At 39.1% G+C, this 23,410-nt stretch overlaps 1 protein-coding gene across 5 annotated transcripts in view; it reads right to left on the reverse strand.

The window, feature by feature from the left end:
* Positions 1-2,828: 2,828 nt before the first annotated feature.
* GLT1D1 (glycosyltransferase 1 domain containing 1) overlaps positions 2,829-23,410 on the reverse strand; it is a 128,483-nt gene continuing 107,901 nt past the window's right edge. For 3 of the 5 annotated variants that reach the window (XM_082325496.1, XM_082325497.1, XM_082325498.1), the window contains 4 exons: positions 20,231-20,274; positions 18,604-18,724; positions 11,253-11,351; positions 2,829-4,311 (listed from right to left, as the gene is read on the reverse strand). In XM_082325496.1, coding sequence (XP_082181622.1) covers positions 4,165-4,311; positions 11,253-11,351; positions 18,604-18,724; positions 20,231-20,274 — 411 coding nt within the window. In that variant the 3' untranslated portion in view covers positions 2,829-4,164. Of the gene's footprint in view, positions 4,312-11,252; positions 11,352-15,136; positions 15,255-18,603; positions 18,725-20,230; positions 20,275-23,410 lie in introns of those variants that run through there. The other 2 variants (XM_082325499.1, XM_082325500.1) reach the window with 2 other exon arrangements.

Genomic DNA, 23,410 nt, shown 5'->3' on the forward strand with positions numbered 1-23,410 from the left:
TGGCTGATTTGGAGCTCTGAGGTTCTGCTAGAACTTGAAACCCCAGTGGTCAGCATCGGGCGCAAGCGGCATCCCAAAGGGCTCTGCCTTCATCTGCTGAGTCAGCCAAGCTACCAAAACGATCACGGCTGAACATGAGAAGTCCTGCAAACCTTGGCATCCCGGATAACTATTTTAACGGTCAACTTCGGCTGTGTGCAAAAGCTGAATTTAAAATGTTAATGCTCCAAATGCCATGTTACTAATTACTTTTGGAGGTAAGTCTCCCCAGATACAGCCTTTTCTAAAATATTGAATTTGCTAATATCCTTACAGCCATAGTCATACTCCTTCCTCCGCTGCTCTTTGTTTCATGCATGCCTTCTGAAGTCTGAAATACTCCAAAATTTCTAAAATGAGCTGTAATGAGTCCAGAGAGAAAAGTTTGACTTTTGTTTTCTTTAAATCCTTAGAGATATATATCTAAATCCTTTCCCCAATTCTATCAGACTACATTAATTCCCTCCAGACACAGTGTATGGCCCACCTCTAAGGTGCTCTGGTTATTGCTGAGATAAGCTGGTACAGACGCGTATAATCTGTTTTCTGAAGGCCGGTGTCAGAGCCAGCTGTTGATTGCACTATTGGCAAAGGACAAGAGTCTGACAAATTCTGCGTGCGTTCTGGGAAGCGAAGGTGCCCTTACTGCCCACCGAGACATTTGTGAGCGTAAGCCCGGGGGCGGTTAATGCTCTCCCCGGCAGGGCAGAAGCAGAGGGGAGCGCAGCACTGGCTCCGCTTGCTGGGCAGAAAAGCAGAGCCAAGACTGCGGAGGCGGGAGCTGGTAAATCTTTGCTGGTTTAGGCCAACAGTAACTTTTTGCCTGGGAGCAGACAAAAATGGGAAGACTTAGTATCAGTGTTCTTACGGCATACATCGGTTAAGTCTGTAATGGGAATATAGAAAGTAACTCTAAAAATTGGAATATGTATGCTTTAGGGCTACTTAACATGAAATCCTAATTGCGGAAGCTCTCATTCCACACACCACAGGCTCTAGCTGGGTTTTGCCACACACTACCAAATTGTCTCCACTTCTGAAGTACTCGTGCCAAGAGAGGAAACAGCATAGTAGCACCCATTGTACAGGTCCACTGCTTCATTCAGTTCCTGTGGATTCATGGCAGAATTAATTGCAAAATAAAATGCATGTAATTGGATTAATTAACAGTACATTTCGAGGTCCTGAAATACAGAATTGGCCACGGGGTAAATGCACAATGCAGGTTTTTCCTGCGAACAGAACAAGTGCTATTTTTGGAGCTGTATCTGTATCTCATCGAGGTGTGCCTTGCTTAAAAAGCTGCTAGGATAAGAAACGGGGCTTTGAAAGGGGAAGATAAATACTATAATTAGGGCTGCAGGACAACAAAAGGATTATTCTTAAATATAAAAGCATTTGAGTGAAGTTGCTTGAAAGATAATTATACCTAAAATTGCTTGCATGGGGTCTGATATTTTCTTTACAAGGACTTACAAGACTCATTGAATATTTATGGACCTGGAACATGAGACTGGATGAAATTTAAAACATAAATTCAATTGCAATTTATTGTGATGAAATTCCCTAGCAGTTGTTGCCCCAACCTTTAAGCCTTAATAGACAGGCTTCGTGTTGCAGAACACAAGCCCATGTGATAAATGATATCAAAGCCGAATGCCCTTGATTGATGAACGCTGCCTGGTTTGATGACAGTAAAACAGTCCTGAGGGCTGAGCTCACCACTATTTTGGTTGCTTTTTTTTTTTTTTTCCCCTTAATGCATATATTGCAGAAGGGTTGTTTGTGCTTCTGGTATGGTTATCACATGCAAATGAGCATGCTGTTTCCCAGATGCAGATTTCATATTTATAGATTAAATACAGCCTGAAAAATCATATGTTAATTATATTCTGAGGGTGTAGCAGAATTTCTCACTTGAACATGTTTTGTTTTGCTGGAAATAGCGCAAATTCCAGATCAGTGTATTTAGCTGCTTGAAGCTTGGTAATAAATGTATCACGCTTTAGAAAAAGCTTTCTCATCATTACTATTACTAATCATTTAGCATTAGCTCAATGCTTAGACTTCTATCCCACATTATGTATTTGTTTATTTGTTTTTAATAATCCGCATTTCTCAGAAGACGACTGATCCTATAGGAAGGGGGCTGGGAGGAGGGCTAAGGATCAAAGCCAAGCAAGCAGATGATCAGAGATACACTGGCAGAGGGGATCTGTGAGAAGAGGTTTTGAGAAGAACAGGACTCCCTGCAGTCGGCTCAGTTAGCTGTAAATGGTCTTTTTTTTTTTCCTATTGCCTCTAAAGGTCCCATACCACATAGGTCATGCTGCAAATCCGTGTTCTAGGGGTCCCTCCTTTAGTATATCGTTTGCTGTGGCCAAAAGAGAAGTGCGATCCCACGAGAAGGCTCACTACTCACTGGTAACGGAGACGTCCAAAGAAATATGGCTCCTCCTGAGGCAGCAGGGAAAACCCAACCGGCTGATTCACTTGCAGATTTAGAAACTGTTCAGTGGTAGATGTTGGCTGGTGGCTTTTAAACTGAGAACTAGTGCAGAGGTACTTACGTCCCAGCACGTCCAAGGACACACCAGAAATATTTAGGAAAAATGTGCTCAAAAGGGAGTGTAGCAATTTTCATATTTGAAATCGGGCCAGTTTGGCCCTTGGGGACTGTGTTATCGAAGGCAATGCTGAGCAGAAGCCCACTGCAATAGAAGGGAGGGGAAGTTTCAGAGCAGTCAATATACGACATTCAAGTTACTTTCTTGTTTACTGTCCCAACAGTTTCAAAACATCAAAAATAAAGAGGAAAGCTTAAAATACACAGTGAACTTCATTATTACAAAGAAAAGTCTGATACAACCACCATTCAAATCAATAGAGAACTTCTCACTGGTTCTCATGGGGGCAGGATTAAGCCTATACAGAGCAAAGAGAGTTTCCCAATAACAAGTAGTTAAAAATACGACCCTCTTTTTTTTCTATAAATGTAAGTCCTTTGATGACCAATTATGGATTTAAAGATATGTCCATAACCACTGGGCTGGCAGGAATGATTAGTATGGACTTCAAGCACAGATAAGTCTCACTTTAAAATAGCCTGCTGCAGTATATTACAATATATCCTGAAAGCCGCAAATGAGAATGAACAGTACCAAAATACATAGTAAATTGAAAATACCTTCCCCCCCCCCTTCACCCCTTTTTACAGCTCTCATAAATCTTTTAGTAAATAAGTAAATCACAGAGGTACCAAAGAAACTGGCAAACTAAGAGGTAGTTTATGTAACAAATCATCTCTGTCTGCAAGCACGTCTTGCTGCTGCGGGCAGCACTGTGCAGTTCTGGAATCCGAAGCCGTGTACGGCTGTCGGGTGCTGTGCCGACCTTCCTGCTCTAGTCCTAGGACCCAAGAGAAAATGCAGACATAGGACTGTTAGGCCACATCAGCTTATCCGAAAGCAATTCAGGTACTTAGAGGGTAGTACAAAACATGCCCTATACTCCTCGCTTTCCCCAAGCATCAACACTCCCTATGCTCTTTGGCCCCCTGATCCTTATGCAGTCAACAGACATCTTGATCTTTCAGTCTTAAGAAAGCTTTCATCTTAATATTATTGTACTCCTCTGTATATATAACTACTCTTGGCTTTATGAACATGCACGTGCATGTCCCATGTACCTGAATACATTCAGATTGGTATAATTGGGAAGAAAACTGCTACTGCAGTTTGGTTAGGATGCAACATGAGCAGAACATTTGATGTAAGCTCTATGTGGTGGAGTGCTCCACTGCGTACAAGAAATCATCCTCCCTTTGAGGCCTTACAACAACAAAAATTTTGTGTCTGCTCAAGGAGTATTTTTCTCCTATGTGATGTTACAAAATGATACTGGTCTGTGATGAATTGGTACGCTAGAGACAGTGTGCTGAATTAGATAAATTTGATAGTTTGAAGTAACAGGCAACTCCTGTGATGCTGCTATGTTTGAATAGAATAATAATGCACGTCTTACTATCTCTTCTAAAAAGAAACCAAGAGAAACCCAAATCTAATTACATAGCCATCGTTAAAGTGCTCTACACAGCCTGCTGGGTATCAGCTGTAGTCTTGCAATTCACTGGAGTCTTAGGACAAGATTCTGATAGGCTTTTTTTTCACTTTCCCATGAATGATGTTTCTTCACGTAGGCTTTGGCCCTTGTTACAATTTCTCTTTCCATAATGGGGTTATTCATCAAACTCTTGGACAGCACAACAAACTCCTAAAAAAGATAGAGAAAATAATAAATTAAAAGTTCCTTGAAGTTCTAATGGTACTGAAATAGCTTGTACCCATATCTTGATTTCGGTAAAGCACTTCAACTGTGAGCCAATATATGGAGCTGTTCAAAGTCATTTTTCAAGGTCAAGTACCATAGTTCATTTATAAACAATGATCAATAAATAATTATTTTATATATTAATTTATGCATCCCAACAACTAAGACATTTAAAATCAGAGACAATCCCAAGGCTGCTAGGGCAAATATGGGCAACAAATTTAATGACACAAAAGCTGTTTGCCTAACCCAAGTGTTAGAAAACCAGGCTGGTTATAAATTAAATAATTCACCTGGTTTCCTGCATGGAGGACAGCTGGCATCAGATTTTTTGATCTCAGCTCAGCTAAGCTTAGATCTCATTGCTACTGTGACATCTTTAGTTAATTTTATGGTAAGACTAAGAAACTCACTACATATAGTCACAGTATAGAGATAAGAGCAGGCATGCAGCAACAAGCTCTTCGGAGCAGTTGCATCTGGGCAGTTACAGATACAGCAGTGTTAGCTCAACAAGCTCTGCAAAAAAGCCAGGTATGAATTTCCTTTAACTTTACCAGGCAAAATGCTAGACCTTGCAGATTATAACTATTCCTTTGCCTGCTCCTCTGCTGCTCTAATTTAGTTCTGGGGAAGAGAAATTGTGAACTTCAAACATGTGAAAGGAGATTTGATGTCTGAACTAATCTATTCTGAGCAGCTGGTCTAATTTTCTATCAAGAGACAACTTCCAATACTTCAGCTTGATTACAAATGTACTCAGATCTTTGCAAAATAATGTCTTGGTTCGGCTCAGAAAAGCAGATAGCTATTGTGTCAATGGAAAATTAAGATAATACATTACTACACAATTGGTAGTGAAGATCGGTGCGTAGGGACATGGGGGACAAAAAGGATGGCAGAAGGAGATATATTATTTACGCAACCTGTCAGCCATGAAAGGAAATATCACAAATAAGACCAGAGTTCATATCAGCACTAGGTTAACGAGCAAACTATACTTAAAAACCTAAGTACACAGTGTATATAAATACGTACACAGATATAAACTTTTTGGTTACCACAGAATCAATGTTGCTGTTGTAATGCAAGTGATGGCTATGCATAATACATAACTATAACCTGACCCCTGGGAAACACTGATATGTGAAATCACATCGAACATGTTATAATCACTGCTTTGACTCTCACTGACAAGACAAACTATCAATATATGCATCACTGCCATGAAATTTAAACAGTCAGAGATGCACGTCAGTTCTGTTGGAAAGGTTTGTAACTAGGTAATAGAGTAAGAGGATTTTCATACATGCATATTAACGATAACCTCTTATTTTACATAAAATCAGTACTGCTTGTAATCTTTGCTCTGTCCGCACAGTGCTGAAAGAGCGGCCTCTGGAATAGCCACGAGGGCCACAGGCGTCACATCCAGCCCGCTTTCCGTCCACAAGGACCTTGCATTCAGGTATGTGCTAATTTATCTGGCGTATTCAGGTCCGTCCTTGGGACCCACGTGCTCTGAAGAGGGTGTTTTCTGACTGCTCGTGCAGCTGTCCCTGGAGGAGATGGGTGAGTCTGGTCTAGAGTACCCCGAGGCTGCGGCTATCAGACGCTGCAGATACAGCCCATGACTCCAACTTCAGAGACACGTTCTTTTCCTTCCTCCCTGTCTGCCAAGAATACAGAACAGGGAAGGTGGGAAAGTCTTACATGACTTATGCTGGCTTCATCCAATTGCCTGTATAATCGCAGTAATAAATACTGTTCACACTGAACTACGTTCCAACTTTAATTTTATGCTCCTGTGGAGGATTTTATTTAAAGTAATGTTTAAAAATAATTTATGTAAATTACCTAAGAACAGAGGCAGCAATGTAACATTTCTTGACAGGTAGTCCTATTAGCATTCTTTTAAAATGTGGATATAGAGGACAAAAACTTGGAAACATGTAAATGATAGAAGAAATGAGATCCTTATTCACAGTTACAATACTTAATGCTGGGGATAATTTCAGGAAAATGCCAAACTGAGTCCAAAGCATAAAAGCTGAGAAACTGCAGGAGGGAGAAACAGCAAATGGAAAAATACCGGGAAGCGGAGAATAAGGACTTCTCAGCTTTATCCCTACTTCTACTAATCAAATGTGACCACCTACAAGTCACTTGCAATCTGACTGGAAGCCAATGGGAAGATTCATTATGACTTATCTGGGTTTTGCCTCACACTCTTCGAGCAGCTGGATTAGCTTGTTTTCAGTTTCGGACACTCAGCTTTAGGTAGAAATAACTTCATTTTTCAGGTGCCTCCCTTAACTCCAACTGACTTGCATTTCAGTTGTAGTTTTGTGGTAAGTCCGAAGCGTGGGCTCCCACTTGCAGAATGCAGACAGTCAGAACTCGGAGCTCTTTCAGAAAATTGAGCATTTAATTTTTCTTTTCTAGAGGCCCACAATATACAAACTACTTACGGTGTAATAACATGTCTCTGTATCAGCTGTTATGCTTTAAGTATTAAGTGATATTTGCACAAATATTTGTGCACTCATATTTTATTGTAGATGTGAAGTAAGCTTCATTTTTGGTGAAAGGGGGCAAAATTCACAAATTACTTTTCAATTATCAAACATAAGGGTATGCACTTCAGCAGCCAAAATGAAGGAGGTGCTATGCATGCTAACTTACTACTTGGGGGACATCCGTATTTCTAATAAGCCTTTTGTCCACATACAGAAATGGGTATAATTACTATATATGCGACAGAAAAACACAGTGTAAAAGTTGAACCTCGGTAGTTAGCCACAACCCAGAAAGAACAGGGGAGAAGATCATCTTATGTACATCCAGAACTGATATTGCACATGCCCTTTTTATGGGTAGTACTTCACTTCAAATACAGGCATTTTTCAACAGCAACATCCATAATATATTTTTCTCCTGGTAAATTGACCAATCATCTTTAAAGAAAATGTCAGCTTCTCTATATGGTACCTAAAAGAAGTTCTCTATAATATTTTGCAGAGACCCAGAAATACAGGTATCTGGGAGATAAAGCTAGAAAATGAGTGCACTGAGTAAAAAGAATGAATGTTCCTTCAATTACCACAAGAACTACACCGGTGCCGCAGCTCACGCATAATGAAAATAAGATGCATGGTTAATATATTATTTATATAATGAAAGTAAGTCTGCAATTAAACCATTTCATATCAGCTTCAGCAGATAAAAGAACATGATTCTTAAACAACAGAGAATCACCCCAGGGAAGGCAAACGCCAGATGTAAATGCAGAATAGCGACAGATCTACCTAGTGGCAGGCAAAGCTCAGAACTTAGCTGGCACATCCGTGTACTTCACAGGGCAACGGGCCAGTATTTCTAGAGCAGTATAAACAGTGGTTGCTGGCACTGCCAAAAATTGCAAATTAGTCTGTTCAGTGTGAAGGTTCAATGGTCTAAAGACTTTGGCTATATTCTGGCTTGAAGCCCTGGTAGAAGTGGCATTGACCCACGTTTGGCAGAGGAGACCAACGCACCTCCAATGTATTGCTGCCTGTACTCAGCGGAGCTGCCTTTCTCTCTCACCACTTCAAAAGTTGTCCCGGCTCACAGTAGTCTTTCCAGGTCCTGCTCTCTCTCAAACTCTGTTTATGCTTGGCCCCTCTCTTATTGGCTTTGAAGTTTATTTACCTCCTTCTGTTTATTTAGCTCCTTCTGCGAGCTTTTACAGATGCTGAACATAAATTTTGAAACTTAGGATGCTGAATAACTCTTTGCGTCTTCCAGTTTAACATGGTTTTGCATTATTTATTGCCCAAAAGCCACTGGCTATTCTTATCTCACTTATTTTTTTATTTCAGGTCCCATTAACTCAGTGTCAAATATTCCATAAACTTGTAAATTCAAGCAGTGGCAGGATCAAACCATAATTTAAAAGTGATGTGCACAGATAATGTAGTACCAAGGACAAAACGATTCACAGCTTTCACTTTTACATTAACTGTTTCCATCTGAGTATTGTCTTCAGCGACTGACGCTTCAGGCATGAAGCCTCAGCCTAATATGCAAATGGTTAACGATGACTACAGTTACGCACAAAATCTCCTACTTTTCTCTAAGCCACAAAAGCTCACTTTCAGCAAGAATAAAAGAAGAAAACCAACAGCATTCACAATCTAAAACGATTCTCATTGTGTAATGGTCAATTTATATCACTCTAATTTAGCTTTCAAAAGATAAGACAGTCCACAGACCAGACACAGTTGCTCATATCTAAGCTAACCGTATTGTAAAGCTTTCCCTCCCCAGATCAGGAACAACTTGAAAATAAGCAATGCTTTCTGCTTTTCACCTATGATACAGTCTGTGTCATCACAACCAGATAGGATCCACTAAACTTAGCAATGAAAATTTCTTTGACATTTTCTTAAAAATCTTTGGTGGCCCAGACTCCTCAAGACACAGACAGACTTCCCAGGTACCTGAATACAATACTCATCTCTCTGTATGATTAAAAGCATTTCCCCTAACTAACGTGCTGCAATTGAGGTTACAGCAGAAAACAGTTTACCAGATGCTTAAGATGTCAAAGTAATCAGAGTAACAAAAAACCAGAAAACTTCTTCCCAGAATATATGCTTTCCCATCCCTGTTGTCACACTGAATCTTCTAAGGCAGTATTCAAAGTGCCATGGGCAGACTATTCCTTCTTCCAATAATAAAAATATGAGGAATACCTTGAAACTGTAAGTGTTCTAACTTAATAGCATTTCTTTGATCTAATATAACTCTCAACCTCTGATAGACTGTGTAAGTGGTTTAAAAACTGTATTTGACATGGTTTGGGGAGATAAGGAACAAGAGTAAATGGTTACTTTATCTTTGAAACCATGAGTGATGATGATTGGCATTCTGAGCTCATCTCTGCAAGAATAAAGTTTTTCAACAACTCTGCAGTGGGATTAGAGTATTAGCCTGCAAACAAGTATTTTCTTGACCCATTTGCAAATTTTGATAGTTCATACATTATTTGACACCAATGAAAGTATAAAAGGGCTTTTATTAAATGAGATACAATTGCTGTTTTACAGAGAAAGCAGGGATATTTGCTTTCTAAGATAGGGTAACTGCACAGACATTAGTGATTCCAGTGCAAATATCATCTAGGAGTATGATAGCTAATATGGCGATGCAAGTTACCATCTTCACTTAAAAGACATTCTACGTGCTACAGAGAGAGAATAACAGCAAAAAGCGGGTCAACAAACAGCAGAATAGGGGGGGTTCTGATCTTTGGCACAGCACGCTGCAGAGAAGGGAGCTCAGACAGAAGGGGTTTATATAAACTAAGGTTACAGCGTTCTAGACGTATTTACAGCCTGTGACTCCAGTTCTGATAGAAAAGAAAGTCCTTAGCCATTTGTACGGAGCCACTGATGTCACTGGGACTACTTTTGTGCTTAAAATTGCACTTTCCTTTAAGTGAGGAAATATATAGCATATTTTTAATTGCTCTTGAATTCCAAATAAACACTTGGAATGTAGGATGCTTGGAGATCACAGAAGAGGCTTCTTACAAGGATGTATGATGAAGCTAATTGGGTCTGGTATGAATAATGTATTTGAATTGCAAGCCAAATGTAACTGGCATGTTGAGGGAAACAACAGAATCTATCAATCAATCAGAACTAATATCTGGAGAGCCATCAGTCTGAGTGTTCAACACGATCATATATCCTTGAAGTTTTGAAGAAGCATATGGAAGGCACTGGGCTTTTTGCAGGGAATACATGTACAAATAATTTTACAAATAGCTTTACATCTCAGCCTCCACTAGCCTGGAAGTACCCCAGTTCCAAGGGCTATTGCAAGAAGAGGGAATACTTCTGCAGCAAAGTAAATTCCAGAAGTTGACAAAGAAATTTTGTTGTAGAAACCATCAGAAACATTGAATATTCGAGGAAAACAAAACAAAACGAAACATGAGCTGCAAGAATTTTCTATTTAAACAGCCTCCAAAACTAACAGAGAGAACTCACCTTCCTGAAACACAGCTTCATAGGATGCATTTATCACACACTCCACAAAGTAAATAAACATGATACGTTTTCTACTTTTCAAACTTATCAAATGGACTATTCTAATAAGTTTTTTTTTAATCTTGAGTTGGATAAAAACACTAAGGGAATCTGTGTCTGGAAGTCATCTTCCACAACATATACAAATCTGTAACAGCAAAGCCACAATGCAGGAAAATGTACTGAAATGAAAATTTCCAGCATTTAAATATGGGTAGTGTTCCCTCTTTCCCTACTCTTGCTTATCTTCACAGAAACCCCATTCTAACACTTTGCTTCATTTTAGTCACTAATTATTTTCTGACCAAGCGCTATCTTGGGCCTAATAGTGCTTTATATTAACACTTACTGCTAGAAATTATAGATAATGTATTATCTAAAACTTCAGGCTCATAGTTCTCCTTCGGTTAGCTACTGCTTATCTAATACAAGTTCATATTTCAGTTAGCACTTGAAGGGAAACAGGACATATGCATAGCATCTCTTCCAGGGTTTGCTTATGGAACCTGCAAAACTAAAGTGCAAAAAGTTGAGAACGGAGGGCCGCTCAGATGGCAGGCGCTGAAGCAGCCCAGGCCAGCCAAACGTTCAGCAAGGCTGACACCTAGTAAAAGTTTAGTGAACTGCAAAGTGAACGTGAGACAACAGCAGGGCTTCGAGAAAGGCAGTCTAACACCTAGAGGCTTAGGAGCATCCGAGAAAAACTGCTGAGAGTAAAAGCCGAGTTTCCAAACAGACAAAAGCATGTAATGGAAAATGAACCAAACTTTTGAAAGGGAAAGGTCTAAGCATTTGTTGTTTTCTTACCTGGGGATCTGAAAATAGCAGCCCTGTTTCCTTATGTTTTATTATTGCTGCATTCCCAGGAATGTTCCTCGCCAGCACTGGAATCTCTAAATCCATTGCCTAGAGGAATACAGAGAAAGAAAACAACAGTTTATTAGGATTCAGGGATTTTGAGATGTTACTGATGACAATTTTAAAATTAAAAGCAGAAACAACAAACCAAACTTCCTTCCCATCTCTCCAACTTTTTAGTTGAAAAACACCATGTCTATGGTGATCTCCTATATGGAACTTCTCTGAAATAGTTTGTTTATATTTTTGTTAGTCTTGTAGCTTTGAATGTATTATCAGAAGCAATCAATCCAGAAAGTCAATGGATAGCTGTTTCATCCTTTACTATTTTCCACCTCAAAGTATGCAGTTTGTTTCCCATTGGAAGCTCCTGACATATGGCAAGCTTGCAGAGGATAAAATTAAGGTTCAGATCAAAGGTTGTCACTGTCACTCCTGCTGGTATTGTGCATAGATAAGATTAGTTCATAGCACAAAAAGGCAGTCTCCCCAACAAAGTATCTGTTCTCTTGTTCCATTAAAACACACTTCTCACAGATTTTCTACAATGTGCAGAACTGGACAGATGTGGGCAGTTCAAGGACAGTGAAGGTGACTGTGGAAATCACTTGGCTCCTTCTCCTCAGTTCTGATTCCTACTGGCCATCTAGGACTCTGGAAGTTGGTTTTTTTTTGACAGCATCTGTTAGTGTAGCCTGTCTTGGACTTTGAGCGTTCAGGGAATGCAGAGAAGTATGCAGTGATGCACCTTCTGACTGAACTGTACCAAGGAGCAGAGAAAAAAGGTTATGCTTCCAGAACACATTATGCTTTCAAAACATATTATCTACAAAGCTATTGGTATGGGACTCCTCAGAGACAAGGAATGCATCTGAGGAAGTAGGGTTTGATTCCACATAAATTATGGGCTGGTTGCTTGATGTATTTATTCATTTATTTGTATGCATATGTATGTGCGCATGTATGTATATACATAAAAAAGGAAAGGACGTGTGGGGCTCAACATCGTAGCATTTCAGGTTGCCTGCAGAATCACGAGCAGAGACGCAGCACAGCATCCATTCAAGGCTGGTAAATCATTTCCAAGAGATCTAATGCCTGGCAACTTTTAAAAATACAGCTTAGGTTTTGAAGTAACTAGTGTGCAAACCCTGGCCACTTAACTCTCACTCATGCATATCCTGATCTGAAACTTTAATTACTATTGATTAATTTGGAAGTCTTGAGATGCACTGACTGTAAAACCAGGAAAACTTATATTGTACAATTATTACAGCGTCAAACAAGAGAAAGAAACTCACTCCCCTCAATCTTCAATCATCTGTTTCATACTGATTCCCTGTCACTTCAGAGTGAATGCATTTTTAATGACTGTCATTATACTCCCGGATGGGGAGCAATTTTGCTTCAGTCTACATAGCAAGAAAACAAAACTCCAAGGAGAAAACCATGCTTTTTTATACTTCGGACAAAACTGAAGACAAAAATACCCTCATTGATAATGTACAGAACCAATTATGTTTTGAACAGTGAGGGACTGCTGTGACTTAGCAACATGTCTTAATAGCTTAAAATATCCAAGAGAAATGCTGTTTAAACCACCACTGCAGACAAATTTACTCTGGACAAAGAAATTCTGTAGTCCTTATGGCATGAACATCTGCTTTGCAGCAGTTAGCTCTAAAAATAATAATAACCCTTAATGAAATAACCTGTTCTACACTTCATATCTGAAACTACTGGATCAGCTGGAAGGAATTTAAACAAATAGTTTAACAAAGTGAACACAAACCAGAATAAATGAGAAATATAAAAACTACAGACCAGATTTCTGAACTTAGATAAGTGTCTAAAGTTGTTGAGATGCAGCTTTTTTTTTTAAATAAAAAAAGAAGTCATTTTGGTGAGAGGAAATACGGGTTTTGGTCATCCACAAATTATTTTGTGATTTGCTCTGACTTCACTGTTAAACAAAGCAAATCTGTTTTCCAAAGGTAGATTTACAAAACGTACGATGACAGTATCTACTTATCAGTGCAGCGAAGTTCGTAGAACTTCAAAGTTCACCCAGCAGACGAGAGATACCGCTGCCCTACTCTGCCTGACGGCTTTTGAATCTGCAGGTCAAGGAAGTTGCTTTGGGCTCTAATTACCCAACCACAGACCTAACACGGGGTTCCCACAGAAGCACCAACATCTCAAAGAGAGACAGAAGTTCTGGTTCAGCTCTTTTTCAGCCCTTCCTATTGACAGGCTTAAATGCTCTTGTGTTCAGTCTGCTGGCTGTTGATCTCATTCAAACATGTTCAGTGAACAGGGAATGAAGATATTTTACCTGAACTTCTGAACTGAAAATCAAGAGCTTGATAGTGGCAGTGAAGTGTGTCAGCGTTCATTGTCACCTGCCTGAGGCTCTCTCCTCACCTCTCTGTATTTCTCCTTTTAAACAACAAAACTGTAAGAGTATTTCAAGTCTGGCTACTTCCCAAACAAGCTATTGTCCGCTCAAGGGAAAGAGCACCATTAAAAAAAAGAAAGAAAGAAAGAATGAAAGAAGAAAATGCACAAAACACAGCAGAACCACCTGAGGACTGACGGCTGGAAGTGCCACTATCCCCACAATAGCTACCTGCGAGACAGAGAGGAGTGTGGCTTCGAGCACGTCAGAGGCAGTGAGCAGTGGACACTGCCGGCGCGCTGCACATCGACAGCGATCATCAAAGATGTGAGCGCCCTGTGGCACTTCTGTGTTGGGCCCGACCTAATGGTGTCGCTGCTTAGGCTGGCACAGCATTGCTGTACTGCAGTTTACATGGAACTGTCGCGCACACTTAAAAAAAAAATTGTCATAAGATATGTTTGTTCACTTCTGCTTCTGAATGCTACATAGCTGATGACTCATTGAAGTTGATCACTAAGTTTATATTTCATTTTTCATAATTTCTGAAATCGAGGGAAAGACTTGTTCTGTCTCATTGAGTTGGAGGGCAGTAACTGCTACATCATAAGAAAACTTTTGGGTCCCAAAACACATAGGTACCAATGAATTATAGCTACTGAAAGACAGAACAGATGGCCAAATACATAAGATGAGGGGCTGGCTTTATACCAGCTAGCCTTAAACAAATGGATTGGGCTGTAAATAACTACTGCATGAAGTAGCTTACAATTTAATTTAGATACTTAGTCTATTTTTAAGCAGTAAAGAGAATCATTTGCATTGTTGAAAATATGTATAATTTACTGACCTAGGTTCCACAAATAATAGCATAAAATAACATTTTAGTCCATTGGCCATCTGTTTTGTTACATTATTCTGACTGCAAATGTCTTTTAATGCTATTTCAGAAGGATGCAGGGTGCAAATTTCAGCTTTGGAAGCATGCTACACAATAAGCATTTCTAACCAGCAGTATAAGGCTTATAGAGTAAATACAGATTTTATTTACTATTTTGTCTTCTGGATTGTCCCTCATTTTCTTCTTCCTAGCCTATGCATCGTTTTGTTGGCCCCTCTTCAACTTTACTGCTCTACAACATCCCTTCATTTTTATTTTTTTTTTTATTTTTATAGTTTGCTATGGCTTACATTCCAAACTACTAGGTCTGTACTTCCTATGTTGTCTAAGACTGGATTTTGCCCTACAGCAGAATAAAATCTGGCCATCTCCCTTTCCTATGATTTTTTTTTAATTGGCTTTTTTTTGGTAAAAGCGTAACAATCTAATGATTTTTACAACAGTTGGTATACTCTTGAGAGCACAGAAAAAGTGCTCTGATGAAATGGTGCTGCAGTCAAAACTTTTTTCTTATCAACTATATAGAGAACTTACAAAATTTTCCAGCAGTAGTGCCTTTTTCACCATCACATGCCCAGGAGCATGCAGAACTCCTGAGTTTTCTGAGGAAGAGATGTATTTTAAATGCTTGCTATAGTGCTTGTTTTCTCTTCTTCAAATGCCAAATAAAAAAACAGATCAGTTGTTACGCAAAATCTCTGAGACATCAGTACTAGATGACAAAGTAATTAGTTATGGTTTCTAGTTCTTTCATACCTTAGGGCAAGTTGAAATAGATATGACTATATATTTATCTCATTTATCTATTATCTATTTATCCCATGCTAAAATACTGTTTACAGATTCACGACCTTGTTAAATTTTGAACTTTCAAGAGAAGGAAAGTTGCATTTCCAAATTCAAGCAAGATGTTATCGCCAGCCTAGGCCCAAAAGACTTTTATACATAGTTTTCTGCCTTATTAATTTAACAAGATCTTAACAGATGGCCCTTCCTACTGCTGGCCATCTCAAGCAGGGACTTGACTTTATTAGATTGTCACTGCCTCTGAGAGAGAAGCTTTTACAGTAGGATATTTTATAAGCATGTCATCAAATCCCACCATACAACTGTCCAGTAAACAGACATACAATACCAAAACCCTTATAAGTTTACAAGAAGAATTCAAACAGGTCTGAGGTACTCAGAAGAGCACGCTTCCAATAGTTCTCAAGAGATAACTAAAGACCTAATTCTGCTTGTAGAAAATCCTGACTCAGCTGGGACCAGAGCTGTTGTCTCACGAGCACCTGGGCCATGTCTTCGGGACTCTCCTTCCTGTAACGCAAGATTTCAGTTTGTACCTGTCAGTGCTAACTCATTGCCTTGTAACCAAGATGCACCTGAGCTAGCGTGCTCAGGCTTCTGAAAGCATGCCAGCTCTTTTTATCCCTGTTAACGTGACTTCCATGATAAACTCCAAGTTATGAGTTAGCAGTTCAGAGATTAGGCTGCCCTTGCTCCACTGTTCAACAACAAGGCAATATAGGACTGAGGCTGGGGGAAAGACGTGGGTTACACCTATGGTTATAGATTTTCCAGGAGGAAATATTCCACTTCAGAATATTTGAAATTGCATTTTATCTTCAACACATGATTATACCTGAACACAAACCAAACCCGACTATTAGGTTTGATGTTATTCCACCAATGTAATAACAGAAGAAAGGGGAGCAGGGTATTTTTCTCTTCTTTTTATGAAAAAGTCATCACGTACAAGGAAATAGCTAACAGCCTGCTATAGGTCAAGCCTTGCACTTAGAAGAGAGAATTTAATTTTTCCACTGTGGTCAATTGCCAGTTTATTTTAGCACGTTTAGCTGTTAAACTCAGATTGAGACTTAAAGGTAGATTAAATGTTGATTAACTTTGTTTTTAGTAAAGGTAGTATCTTCAGTAGAATTAAATTATCAATCATAAGACTAGCCTAGGACATGATATGCACAGCTACACGTAAGATTAAAAATTAATACTACCTAATATAAATATACATACATATAAAAATAAATTCAGCATGAAAAATTAAAATTAATACTTCTTGATGATTCATCCTAATATATAATTTTTTCTGATGTAAAAAATACATCAAAATGGAGGAAGCTAACATGGCAAGTGTATATAAAGACATCCTGCATGGAATGCTCTTTTGCCAGAATAGTCTTGTAGTTCTTAGAGAAAGAAGAGAAATATAACTTGAAGTATTTACTATTCTGTTCGTGTAGTAATTTTCAGTGAGAAGAACAGTTGGGGGGGGGGGTGTCTTTTTTTTTTTTTTTTTGACTGGTCTGGGTATGAATTGGGAATAAATTAGTCAACATAACTGTATAGTGGAAACTTAAAGGAACAGCTTTCCACTAGAGGTGGTATTTGACTATTTAATAGCCCTGACAGGATAATGGAATAGTTCAGCCACACAGAGAAGAGCTCAAATAAAAACTTTCCTTGTTGATTTAGTCTTATCAGATTCAAAACTTGTCAGAACTGCAACTTCAAAAGAGGAAGGCAAAAATCAATAATTCCTGAAGCAGGCTCAACATTACCGCTGAAGTAAACTGGCATTATCTTTTTGCTTTGAGTTACCACATATTTGTTAAGACACTGAGCTTACAAGATTGCTCCCTCTCCTGATAAAAGCTAAGGAAAGTGCCTTTTAACTGCTCAAATCTGATGGGAAAATTTTGGGGAAAAACTATAGCAATTGTCCCGTCAGTCCTGAGTTTGCATAACAACTTGTATCAGGCCAAGCACACTTGCACTTCTGTGGCAGATGCTGTGTCTCTTAACAGTCATTCTGGTCTGCCTTTTTTGCCCCTTTTTTCCCTCCCTCTGACACTCTCAGGAAACAAATCAGATTGGGTTTTGGTCAGCTGTGACGTGCGTAGTCCCGAGGGCAGCACGGAACTGGTGAGGAGGAGGTGGCAGTTACGTAACTTTTACTTCTCTAAAGTCATCGACTTAGTTGTGGCTGTGTACTGTGTCGGTACACTCCATTTCATCTCAACTACCGAACACACAAAATTTGTCCAGCCTGCCACACTGATAGGTTTGGAAATGTCACAGTCTGTAGCAATTCTTTATAGAGTATTGTTGCTGTGAAACAGCTGCTGCTTCCACCTCTGAGCATTGGCATTTTAGAAAGGAAATACACATTTGCTACCTCACCATCACCCGACTTTCATAATTCTTACAATGCTCACTTAGTTCCTACTTGTGAAGGACTTTCAGGTGTGTGGAAGAAAAGCATGCTGGAAATGCAACATGTGATTACTCATTAGAAACAGAAATAGAAGATCCATTATTAGAAATCATGTAATAGTTTCTGTGATCTCCTGAGATCATCACAAACCAGCATTCAGCAGTCACCAAAACCCACTGAATAGCAAAAGGCATCTGCCCAAAGAGCTTCCACTTTAAGTACATTTATTTTTTTCCTAGAAAGCATTTGATACTAAGCAGTGCCCTACTTTGACAGGTATGAAATAAACCTGGTTATTAATTTTCAATACTGATGGCAAAAAAAATAACTGAGCATGTCATTCATTCATTAATCATTTCAGAATTAAATAACCAATTACAGCTCTTAGATTGCTTTTTGAAAGGATGTAAAAATAAATGAAAGTCTATTCTAGCAACATTATAAGGAAGTGGATGTTGAATCAAGAATAGTGACAACCCCAGTAAATCAGAATGATTCTTATATCTCAGGTCTGTATTGTTAATTTAACAGGATTGTTAAAATTACATTCTGTCCTTTAAAGAATAAATAGACAAAGCATAAAAAACTGTCAGTTCAAGGGAAGAAAACCTTAATTACTATCACTTGCAAAAAGAAATATTTTAGTTTTGTCTTCGCTAGCTTTGAAACCTGGGCATAAAATGTTGACACACATTTCCAGTGATAAAAGGCAGTTTCAGATTCACTGTAACCTCAGTGAAAAACCTTGCCGCCAAGATGCAATTACCTCCAGAATTGCAGCAGACATCCCCTCTGAAATGGAGCTGTTCACCACAGCAAAGCACCTTTTCATAGCAGCATGAAGATCATCTTGCGGCACCTCCTGTAGTAAATGTACTCCAGGTGCCCTAGAAATGCAATGCACAAATAGGACACCTCCTAAGAACATGCTCTAACAATTCTTCCTAGAACTTAGGGCAATGACGGAAGGTGGTCAGAGCAATTCAGGCATGGTTCTGACGCTAACATCGCTTGCCCATGGGCAAGCCACTTTACCACGTTAGCTTTCTATCTGTAAACGCAGTTATAAACTCAATTACACATTGCTATCTGCCACTTCATTGTCTGTTATTCTGAAGTTTTACGGTTGATCACTTAACACTGTGCTCTATTAACCACAATCAGTCTCATAAATGAAGGATCTGAGTTCAATGGATAGGGGTGCAATTTTCCCATAAAGAATTTGTGTAGTATAGAGAGGATGCATGCAGAGATTTGTGAAAAACACACAGTTTAAATACTTAGAGAAATGCAGCATGATCATCAGAATGGTCAACTGCAGGAGATGCTGACTTTCCAGATGCTGGCTTTTGGGGAGGGAATGTGGTTCTGAAAGATCTCTTCTGCTTCCTCTTTTATGATAAGCACTCTTCTGTTCTGAAGGGTTACATTTCTACTGTCCTCCTCTTCCTCAGATTAATGAAGGTCAATCAAATCAAGGGCGAAGGGTGGGAAAATAGGGTAATTGGGTGTTCAGTCTCAGATGAAGTGAATGAGATCTTTAAGACTGGTGATCCATTTTTGAAAGCTCGCGTCTCCTCCGCTTGATGAGCCTGCTCCTGCCTCTTTAACCTCAACATGAGATCACTAAGCCAGATGGCAACACAAGTGCATTTGACATTAAGAGCACCTCATTGTCAACTAGACTTTGTTAAACATTGCTTTTATGACTGTGCAGTAACATCCAGCTTCTGCAGAGCTAAATAACCATATCAACTGGAGTATAAATGCATGATTACAGGAGTCACGTTTCCCATGATAGAAAACAAAAAACAATATCTCTTGCTCCAAAAATGGAATTGCAAGACACGTATTTTATGCAGATTTTATTATCAGATACTATCAATCAGAGATAATATGGTTGTTCTGTTCAAGTCAGACAATTCTAGGTTCTGCAGACACACAAAAAAAATCTCGTTTCTCTCACATTTATATCCTTCAATCAGGAGCCATATAAACTAGGGACAGAAAAAAGCTGTACAGGGTTATCTTGTCCATCTACTCATCTACCCAGCAACAGCAAGCATGCCAAAATCTTGCAGAAGCCAGGATGAAAGAAAAAATGAAAAGACCCAAAAGAATAATAAATATAAATCACACTAAATCAGATGTGATTTAACACACAAACCATGAAGAGATCTACTGGTTAGTCTAAAATCTAAAATGTGTAGAATACCTACTCTGAGAATGTTACATGCCAAATAATCAGTACACATCTGTTTGTTAGTTATATAGAGCTGTGCATGTATGTTCATTCGTATATACAAAAGAGCATTTATGCACATGATTTAAAAAGCCAGTCAGCCAACTGCTTTCAGTTGGAGCAGATAAAAGACTTAACATTAACCTCTTACCTTTTAACTTTTTCCTTAACTTCATTTGTAAAAAGTGGATCAACCTAGAAAGGAATATACACACAGGTATATGGCACTGCTTAGCACTACAGCATATGTTTGAAATACCCAGAAAAGAAGAATAAATTTTATCTTTTTTTTTTCACTAAAATATTTAAATGCATGAATGTGCTGAGCTTTAAAATCATAGCACAGCTCTGTAACTTGGTGGTTACCTTTGACGCCTCAGACAAACGCTCTCGTGAGTGACCGACACGTGGGATATGCGGCGGGGGGGAGCGCGCAGTACCGCAGCGTGAACCGACTGCTCCACTCTAACTGACTGCGCTAACGCAGCGGAGCTTGGGGCTGCTGTCAGAAGGGGAGGTTCCACTTCTTCTCCCCCACATCCCTCTGGCTGCAGGTTCTCATTAGAGCTAGATCTATTTAACATGAAGGACTGTTTTCAGATGACTCTGCTAAGGCTAACATCATTCAAATGACCGATTTGACAGCTCGCTGTCTAAGTGAGGAACGGTGCTCTGATGTGCCCAGCGGCTGTCTGTCCCTTCAGGTACGGAGCGACCAACGCGAGGAAGGAAAGGAACTTTCCAGGCTCCAGTCACCACAGGGAGCAATCCGCAGGGAAACCGAGACAGTCGGATAGATGTCACGTGCTGACAGAAACACTTCTTTGGAAACCAATAAACACAAAATTCTAAAATATAGTCTAACATGAAGGCATGCTAGAGTTATTAAAAAGCTGTCTAAGCTGGGCAATTAACTCCAGCAGGTTTATTTACAAAGCTTAACTATGTCTGCTATTTTCATGTAACATGATTGAAAGAAATACACAGAACTTGGAAATCCTTAACTAGACATGAAGAACAGAACTAGACTTGTTTTATTAAGGCTGACTGACTATATTAGATTAATTTATGATAGCTTGCACAGCATGCAGCAGTTGTAAGTACTGGGAACAACATAGCTTATTTTTTTAATGCATGTTAATATTTTGGTTTGGTTTTTTTTTTTAACATTATGAGATAGAGAACACTTACAAAGCATTTTAGAAAATTCTTTTGGAAAAAACTCAGAATTTATTTTATAACTATGATTATGTACTTTGAACACAAGATTAATTATTTCATGAAAACAGGGCTTCATAAATTAAAAGATTCAAGCGAATCACTCTGGCACTAAGGAATGAATTCCTACTGAATGCAAGAAATAAAAGGCTTGCATAACTGCTTAAGAAAGTATTTTTGGTAACAGCAGGGGGGAAAATCCAGTGCCCTTTCCTGAAGCACTACCTGATCCTGGCGATGGAGTATGGTACAAATCCATGCACTAATCCAGTATGTCATGTCGCAGGTTCCTTGGATATTTCATACTGAACTTCACAATTGCTATTTCTACATAAATATCTTTTCAGCTTTTTCCCCAAAGTACTATTTTGATGCTGAGTTCCTCTCATGAGGAACTATATTCTGTTTCCATTAAAATCAATCGAGTACTTGTAAGTGATTTGATAAGCAGTGGGATATGGTCTTTTACTCTTCTACCTTTAGGATGAGAAAAACTACAGCCTGTGACTCATAAAATTTGTAAGATATTAATTTCTATCCCATCTACTTCTGTGGAAGCCAAGAAATTGCCATCTGCCTCATAAACAGAACAATCCTTTAAGCGGTATTCTTCTATTGGTAGATATTCTAAGGAGCCTGGGCTGAATATGAGAATTCAGTTAAAATATTACTTTCAGGATGGGTGTAGCAATGACTTAGAGAAGTGATCCCCCTGAGCTACATTTAGGAACTTGAGGGGGCACAGTTATCTAACCACAGGCTCAATATAACAGAAATTAGATACAACATAAACTGTTCAGTAAGTTGGAAAAGCACTTAAAAGATGTGAATGCTTCCAAAGCCAACTGACTATGGCAGGATGCCTAGCAACTTAGCACAGTCTCAGAAAAAGCTACTGAAAAGAAAAGTATGTTATTTCCACCCAAAACGTCTCCAGGATCCAGTTCTTCCACAGGTAGAGTGTTCGTTGCCACATTTTGTTTTTTTACCTATTAACGCAGCAGGCAAATATGACCATCAGTTACCTATCATCTTTTGTTAAAAAACCCATCCATGCCGAGGAAGAGCCTTCAGAGAGCTGCACATTTCATCAATTTAGCAGAGATTAGAGGAAGGCAGCTTGCGCTGTAGGCATAGTTTCTGTCGAACAGATGAGATGACACATGGAAAGGGGAGTGGGCACATAGCAAGAAACCGCACCTAACCGCACCAGATCGCTGCTCAGGCAGTTCTACTCCGCTGACAGGCAAAGAAACATCTGAGACATGTTCAACAGTGCAGAAAGTCACAGATCAAACGCTGCACAAAGATGAAGGTGCCTGTTAAGCACAGGGCGTACCATGATCAAAATCTAGGAAATCTTCTATAAACACACTATATTAAATTGCTGTCATGTAAAAATTAACGCAAACAGAAGCAATGGTCCAGAAACATCTTCATTATAATGCTGGGACTACTGTGGCCCTCTAGACTTTGTAGGGAAAACCAGGTCTTAGTACGTTTAAAGTTCTGTCAGAATGTCACCCAGAGTACTGAAGAGTGAAAAGCTCTACCTGCAACCATAGTCAATACGGATAGGAAGAACTTGCTCAATTGCTCGGGTTTGCGAGGTGTTGGCAGCACCACTGTGAAAGGAATCAGCTTTATTCACAGCAGCAGGTGACCCCACATTACAATTTTTATCTGATCGATTGCTGAATAGGCTCAGCAAGACTGAGCTTCCCCTGCAACTGAAAACACAACTGCTGTCTGCAATGCAACACAATTTGCCTGCAGCAAATGCACCAGAAATAGATGATCCTTGCGAACATACTAAACTCGGCCATTCTACATCATCTTTTCCATATACTAAATGCTTAAGGAAATTCAATGTCTTCTGGCTTAACCTGTGGCTCTACTACTGCAATTTGGGACAATTAACAACTTGTAAAAAATAGTTTTAATTCAGCTGAAACAATTTGGCAACTAGGATCTAAATTAATAAAACTTCAGGTCTAAAAAAAAAATATAGAACTTTTTAAAGAAATATTGCAATGGCTCATTTCAACGTTTCTAACAAAAGTTTCATTTTCAGGGAGTTTTTCCTGAAGAACAAGCAAACAAAGGTTTAGAA

This window comes from Platalea leucorodia (genome assembly GCF_965183815.1).
Source record: "Platalea leucorodia genome assembly, chromosome: 12".
NCBI lineage: Eukaryota > Metazoa > Chordata > Aves > Pelecaniformes > Threskiornithidae > Platalea > Platalea leucorodia.